The sequence below is a fragment of the Dipodomys merriami genome, unplaced genomic scaffold (assembly GCF_024711535.1).
Source record: "Dipodomys merriami isolate MVZ:Mamm:240054 unplaced genomic scaffold, mDipMer1.0.p SCAF_29, whole genome shotgun sequence".
NCBI lineage: Eukaryota > Metazoa > Chordata > Mammalia > Rodentia > Heteromyidae > Dipodomys > Dipodomys merriami.
This window is the reverse complement of record NW_027204381.1, coordinates 4109922-4118096: the sequence shown is the minus strand read 5'-3', so window position 1 is coordinate 4118096 and position 8175 is coordinate 4109922. Positions and strand designations below refer to the sequence as shown.

At 38.7% G+C, this 8175-nt stretch overlaps 1 protein-coding gene across 2 annotated transcripts; it reads left to right on the top strand.

Moving 5' to 3' along the window:
- Positions 1-4955: 4955 nt before the first annotated feature.
- Positions 4956-7925, top strand: LOC138838752 (olfactory receptor 8B4). 2 transcript variants are annotated; one of them, XM_070038086.1, is made up of 2 exons: positions 4956-4981; positions 7013-7925. In XM_070038086.1, exons 1-2 carry the CDS (start codon positions 4956-4958, stop codon positions 7923-7925), a joined length of 939 nt encoding a protein of 312 aa, XP_069894187.1. The 2 variants fall into 2 exon arrangements, with proteins under 2 accessions (XP_069894187.1, XP_069894186.1); XM_070038085.1 differs by lacking the exon at positions 4956-4981 and having other exon boundaries at positions 6978-7925.
- Positions 7926-8175: the final 250 nt, after the last annotated feature.

Below are 8175 nucleotides of genomic sequence, written 5' to 3'. Positions count from 1 at the left end.
TTTGTTGTTGTTTTTAATGTACTATATGATTTCTTGCTGCTTTTGTATGTTCTTACCCTCATGGTGTATCCCCTGTTGTTACTGTATTTGATTTTGGTATTATATAAATGTTTATTTGAATTAAGGAAGGGAAGAGGAACAACAGAATGGTGAGACAAAGGACAAGGGGAACCAATGTAACAGCAACCACAATATTCACAAGACAATATGTTAGAAATGATCTGTACAATTTTGGGGGGGGTCCAGTCATGGGGCCTGAACTCTGGGCATGGGCGCTGTCCCTCAGCTCTTCAGCTCAAGGCTAGTGCTCTACCACTTGAGCCACAGCGCCACTTCTGGCTTTTTTTCTTTTTGCTTATGTGGTGCTGAGGAATCGAACCCAGGGCCTCATGCATGCAAGGCAAGCACTCTACCACTGAGCCACCTCCCCAGCCCTGATCTGTACAATTTTTAAGGGGAGTAAATTGGAGGGGAGGGAAAGTAGGAGATAAATGAGGAAAAGGATAACAAATTTGACAAGAAATGTACTTATTATCTTACTTGTGTAACTGTAGCCCCTCTGTAATCACGTTAACAATAAAAAAAATTTTAATAAATAAAAAAAGCTTTGACAGTTCAGTGAAACTCACTAGATATATGTTGAAAATATAACTTGTGGATGGAGATGGGAGGGGAAAACTGGGAGAGAGTGAGGGAAGGGGTGACATTGTCCAAAAAGAAACATACTCTTTACCTGACTTATATAATATGTAACTCCTCTTTATAATAATAATCAAAAATTTAAAATTTTGATGGCTATTTTAATTTTTGGCTCTTCCTTTATTATTTCAATTTTCTCTTTTATTTTTAAGCATACCAAATATATCTATTTTGTATTCTGTCCCTGACATACCTGATAATTTTTTCAATTTTGGTTTTCTAGCCATATTTTTGTTTTTATCACCTGTGGTGGTTCTCAGTTAAGGTGGCTTTATGTTTGTTTAATGATCTGCCATGGGCTTATGATCTTTGGATGTTTTATCTGGGAAAGTAACTCATTAAACCTAAATCCATAGCTTCCCAGAAATACACTAGATTTCCCCAAAGCAAACTGGTCTAGGATTATATCCAGCCCAGATATATACTTCCTTAGTTTTATTTTGTTAGAAAAAAATCTTTCTGATAAAGCTTGAAATATTGCTGAAGATGGCTGGCCTTAATAAATATTTGCTGTTTGAATAAATTGACTTCTGCATTAATGCACAGAGATCATTCTTCCTCTTCTATTTCTGGGCCATGCTATACTATCACTAAAATTCCAAATAGAAAATTCAGTTGTTAAGAAATTAAGTGGACTAAAAGGAATGTCCATTTTCTTCACAAAAACAAACTTTAAAAATATTATTCATATCTAAAATTGAAGGAAGACATTTTAGGTTCTGAGGTAGAATTGGATCAAGCAATCCAGTCCTACATTGTTGAGATCCCTGGCCATTTCATTGGTTAGTATGCATACCCAAAGGGTGTCTATTCTCTTTTGATATCAGGAAAATGACTATAAACATGTCACCCTGTAGTATACTTTGAGATTAGGTCAGAGTACTCCAAATATGACTGTCCTAAAAGCTAGGGATGACAGGGAAGTGTGTGTGTGTGTGTGTGTGTGTGTGTGTGTGTGTGTGTGTGTGTGTGTGTGAAAGACAGAGGTAGACAGAAAGAAAGAATGAAAGAAAGAACAAAAGAAAGAATGAAAGAATGAACGAAAGAAAGAAAGGAAAAAAGCTCTGTATTACTTTGATTTCACCTTGGACATTACATAGCATCAGTTCTGTTAGGTTTTTAAAAAGCGGTAGCCGAGTAAGAACAGCAGCATGCACGTGGTATTCAGGTAAGGGGTACGTTTATTCAGTAGACCTGCTGGGACCAGGCAAAGTTGGCACTCCACGTGGCTGGCAAAAAAGAGCGTCTGGTCCTGGGTTAGGCCTTATGTAGGGTAGGGGCGGGGGAAAGGTGTGTCCAGGTAAAGGGAAGTAGGATCAGATGGGAGAAAGGTGTGGCCACATCAGATTAAGATGTGACCTCAGCTGATGCACATGTGACCTCTTCCAGGTGTCCCAGTTGCAGGTACTGGGTGAGGTCTGTTCGCTGTCCAGGAATGGACCTTACAAGTTCCACCATACTTTTGTTGGTTAAAAGCATTCCCAAGACCCTATAGATGTGAGGATAGGGAACAGAGAACCCATCTATTGATCAGGAAAGTGTTAGTCTCACTATTCCAAGATGTGGGATGCAAGTTATATATGTGTGAGTGTGTGTGTGTGTGTGTGTGTGTGTGTGTGTGTGTGTGTGTGTGTGTGTGTGTGTGTGTGTGTGTGTCTGTTGGTATTGCCTTCTTTGGAAAGGACAATCTGCCACATGCATCCACATTCTATAGCTGTTATAAACACAATATTCAATTAGAAAACACCCAGAATGATGCCAAAGACTCTATAGCTGCTCCATATGCATTCCTTTTCTTTTCTTTTCTCTTGTTTTCCTTGTATATAAGAAAAATATAACAGGTTTTATTTTAAGGGACACAAGACAGATGAGAAACAATAACAGTTATTTTTCTTGCATGATCTACTATACTGAGTTGTCAGGTCAGTAAATACGTATTTTACAAATGAGGGGGTTTATGGCTCGACACTGTTCAATAATTTTTAGTCTTAAACTAGTTTGGTAGGGTGATTTATTTTTTTCTTCACTGAGTTTTAAAATAAACTTTTAAAAGTATGACATAAAGATATATAGCTTGATGGATTGTGTGTGTGTGTGTGAGAGAGAGAGAGAGAGAGAGAGAGAGAGAGAGAGAGAGAGAGAGAGAGAGAGAGAGAGAGAGAGAGAGAGAGAGAGAGAGGAGAGAGAGAGAGAGAGAGAGAGAGAAAGAGAGAGAGAGAGAGTCATGAGGTGTGAACCCTGGGCCTCACCACTGTCCCTCATCTCTTCAGCTGAAGGCTAGCATTCTACCACTTCAGCCACAGCTCCACTCACTTCTGGTTTTCTGAGTGGTTTATTGGAGATAAGAGTTACATAGACTTTACTGCCCAGACTAGCTTTGAACTGTGATCCTCAGATCTCAACCTCCTGAGTAGCTAGGATTACAAGCGTGAGCCACCAGCGCTGAGCCGCTTGATGGATTTTTGGCTAACTAAATAGATTTGTGTAACTAGTATATTTTTCAGAACCTGAGCATTATCATCAATCACCAAGAACTTTTCATATAGCTTTGAAGTTGCAAACCTATGACTTCTTGGCCAAGAGGAACTATTGCCTGATACTCAATTCCAGTTTTACAACTTCGTGTGTGTGTGTGTGTGTGTGTGTGTGTGTGTGTGTGTGTGTATAAATATTCAAGTTTTTGAAACAGTACTATGCAATTTATTACACCCATATACAATGGTGTGTAACAATGTACTGTACAGATTCTATTCTTGGTACAAATGTAATTTTTCTTTTCTTTTTCCTTTGTCATCTATTTTAGTCAAGGTTTGATCTCTTTGCCCTAAGATTTTTGGTTACAATTAATCAGAAACAGCTTAGTGTATTCCTTTCCTATTTTCAAAACCAAGGTCCACTGTATAGATACTATTGGCTATAGGATAGATTCAGTTAAGGAGGTCTTTGAAGGTACAGGAGATGACAGACACAGACTGATATGAAAAAGGATGGAAGCCAGTAATCTAGGAGACCACAGGAGCCAGGAATTCTGAATAACTGTTTGTGTTCTTTTTAGTAGAGTGACCATAAAAGTTATAATCCAAATCCAATCATTTTTGAGAGTGAGTGTTACTAATAATCATAGTGCTATATTATACAAGGATAATGGATAATCCTAAGTAAACATGGATGATTTTAGGCAATCTCTCTAGAAACTTACAAATGCAGATGCTCAAATGTCATGAGATTTTAGAATCATAGGTTCTAAAATCTTAGAATATTCACTTCACATAAAAGCAGACACCCTGAAAACATTACGGAAGGAATAGGAGAAACTCTAGGGCTCCTTAGCACAGGACGAAATTTTCTTAATAAAGACCCCAAACCACTACAAATCAGTGTAATGTTGTACAAATGGGATTGCATTAAACTGCAGAGCTTCTGCATGGCAAAGGACATAGCTAGTAAGATCAACAGAAAGCCCATGGACTGGGAGAAGATCTTCACTAACCATACAATGGACAAGGGTCTCATATCTAAAATATACTTAGAACTCAAAAACTTAAATCTTCCAAACACAAATCCTCAAAGAAACAACTGCCCCATTAATAAGGGAGCTAAAGACTTAGAAAGACTTCTCTAAACAAGAAATAAGAAAGGCCAATAAACACATGAAGAAATGCTCAACTTCTCTGTACATAAAAGAAATGCAAATCAAAACAACATTGAGATTCTACCTCGCCCCAGTTAGAATGGGTATAATCAAGAAATGTAATAATATCAGATGTGGAGGGGATGTGGCCAGAAGGGAATCCTACTGCACTGTTGGTGGGAATGTAAACTTGTTCAACCACTCTGGAAAGAAGTATGGAGGTTCCTCAAAAATCTATATAGAGCTCCCCTATGACCCAATAATCCCACTTTTGGGCATTTACCCAAATGATCACAAACAAGACCATACTAAAGCTATCAGCACAACTATGTTTATCACAGCACTATTCACCAGAGCTAAGATATGGAACCAACCCAGATGCCCTCAGTAGATGAGTGGATCAAGAAAATGTGATATATATATATATATATATATACATATATATATATATATATATATACAGACACACACACACACACACACACATACATACACACACACACACACAATGGAATTCTATGCCTCCATGAGAAAGAATGACACCGCCCCATTTGTTAGGAAATGGAAATACTTGGAAAAAATTACATTAAGTGAAATAAGCCAGACACAAAGAAATATAGGTCCTATGGTTTCCCTCATTTGCAATAATTAGTAGACATCTAGGATAATTTTATCAGATGAACAGAAAAGCTTAAAAGCTATGTACATATGACCATATAAGATGTTGCTATGTGAAATGAATGCCAAGGTATGGACACAAGAAGTCTTCCTTTGTTGTTGTTTTTAATGTACTATGTGATTTTTTTTGTTTCCTTTGAATATTCTTCCCCTATGGTATATCCCCTGTTGTCACTGTACTTCATTTTGGTACCCTACATCTTGTATATACGTTTGTCTAATTTGGGGAGGGGAATAAAACTCTATAGCAAGGACACAGGATGACCAATTGCAACAATGATACCCAAAAGACAGTATATTGGAAATGAACTTTACAACTTTGGGTGGGGGAGGAAAGGGACAGTGAGAGAGCAACAAGGGAAGGGTAACAATGTTTGACAAGAAATGTACTCATTGCCTTACTCATGTAACTGTAACCCCTCTGTACAGCATCTTTACAATAAAATAAAATTTGAAAAAGAATATTCACTTTACAGATCATATAGATTTATCATCTGAAGAATGGCAAATCAAATCCTCAGGTACATTTCCCATTGTACCTGGATCCTTTCTATCTATAGAGTAGATTTGTGTGCTATCTTTTTGTGTATATTTGTTCTCCTCATGGAGAGTTGAGGCCTGTCTGTGGGCTTTAGTAGAGTTAAGAGTAATATGTGGTATTTGCTGTGATGGTTTTTCTTACTGTTCTGAGTAGCTCATGGTCCTGGAAGCATTTTCTATGAAATGCTCTCAGAACACCTATCACATTGATCTAAACTGTTGATTGATTGATTGATTGATGGCTGCCTCTTAAAGCTTTCTATGAAAGTTTTGAAATGATGGTAAATAAATTTGAAACCATTTTCCCTTAAAGCCAAGCTTAAGCCCAGCGTGAATAAAAGAAGAAAAAATGAGTCCTGCAAACTCATCACTGAATGACATGGAATCCCTAGGGCAGAATGGAACTTTGAGTAGAATGCCAGTTCCCCAAGATGGTACGTAAATGTCTAATGCAGGGTATAAACAAAGACAGTACAGTTTTTTCCCTATAGAGACAAAGCTCAGAGAAATTCTCTAGGGAATCTGTGCCTAATCAAGTCCCCAGGATGGCCAAGAAGTTTAGTTTCCTTTAATATGCCAGCTGGGGTTCTGGTGAACGAATTCATCCTCCTGAAATTCATAGAGACCACCTGGGACAATACACATACAAAAACTTCAGTCTATTCCTCAAATACCTTGGAGAATTTGTGTCAGTAAAACCTCTGATTCATCATACCGAGGGAATAAGAAGAGGTAACATACAAGGCTGTTTGTTAGCAGTACTCTCTTTACCTTCTGGCTAATGAAAAGCTAATGGAATGAGACCTCATAAATACCAGCACTGAGAAGGACCAAAGAGAAGAAAGACATAGGCCTTAAACCATCTTTTCTGATAGTTTTCTTTTAAATCCATATCCAACAGCTCTGAGAAGCATGGATCCCCTTGCTTTCAACACTGACTTTGAGGTGAGACAAGAGGTTTAAAGGAATCCAGAAGCCTTTAGAGAACCAATAGGAGATACCTTTGGCTTTTGGCTTATCTATCTCATCAGCTAGTAACTTAATATATGGTTGGGAGAGAAAAGAAGAGAATGAGAAGACACAATGGTGGTCAGGAGAGCTCTTGTCTCATAGCACCTGAGGAAGGAAAGGCTATATTGTTTTCTTGGATCTTTCTGAGAACCTTTGTCCTTAACAGAGTTATTTTGCCTCTTCATCTCTCAAGTGGGTCCTCTATCCTTTGTTGGTCACACTAACAGAATAGCTTGGATTTCTGATCATCCTAGGGAAGCTGTGATGCTCTCACAGTTGTACTATCAACAGCTTGGGATGAGAACAAGCACGGATGTGGGAAGGCATCCATGTACAAGCTTATATTGCTAGAGCCGTTTCCCACTATTAAGGCTTGTGTCTGTCATCATCTTGTGTGTTTTCTCCTTTGTTTCCATAGATGACTTACCAGAAGAGAATGGCTCCAAGAAACAGTTCCTCAGTGACTGAGTTTATCCTTGTGGGATTGTCAGAATACCCAGAGCTCCAGATCCCCCTCTTCCTCCTGTTCTTAGGGATCTATGTGTTCACTGTGGTGGGCAACTTGGGCTTGGTCACCTTAATTGGGCTAAATTCTAGTCTTCATACCCCAATGTACTTTTTCCTCTTCAATTTGTCCTTTATAGATCTCTGTTACTCCTGTGTGTTTACCCCCAAAATGCTGAATGATTTTATGTCAGAAAATATTATCTCTTATATAGGATGCATGACTCAACTATTTTTCTTTTGTTTCTTTGTCAATTCTGAGTGCTATGTCTTAGTATCAATGGCCTATGATCGTTACGTGGCCATTTGCAGCCCTCTGCTGTACACAGTCACCATGTCCCCTCGGGTCTGCTCTCTGTTGATGCTGGGTTCCTATGTGATAGGATTTGCTGGGGCCATTGCCCATACTGGAAGCATGCTGAGACTGACCTTCTGTGATTCCAACATCATCCACCATTACCTCTGTGAAGTTCTCCCCCTTCTACAGCTCTCTTGTACCAGCACTTATGTCAATGAGCTTGTGTTTTTCCTTGTTGTTGGAGTTGTCATTATTGTATCCAGTGTTAGCATCTTCATTTCTTATGCATTGATTCTGTCTAACATTCTTCAGATTCCCTCTACACAGGGCAGATCCAAAGCCTTTGGTACATGTGGCTCTCACTTGATTGCTGTGGCTCTGTTTTTTGGGTCTGGGGCATTCACTTACTTAACAACCTCTTTCTCTGGATCAATAGAACAGGGAAATTTTGCCTCAGTCTTTTACACCAATGTGGTTCCAATGCTTAACCCTTTGATCTATAGTTTGAGGAATAAAGATGTTAAATTTGCTCTAGACAAGACCCTGAAGAGACTACTCTTCTGACAAGTCAGGTAGTATTATAGGCAATTAAGTCCCAGTAAACATAATACTTACATGCCTTTTTTGAATCAACTGACAGAGGAACTTCAATGTTTTTCCTAAAAGTCTTCTCTTCCCTTTTAAGAATCAAGAATATCAGCCAGGCGCTGGTGGCGCATGCCTGTAATCCTGGCTACTCAGGAGGCTGAGATATGAGAATCACAGTTCAAGCCAGCCCTGGCAGGAAAATCTGGGAGACTCTTATCTCCAATTA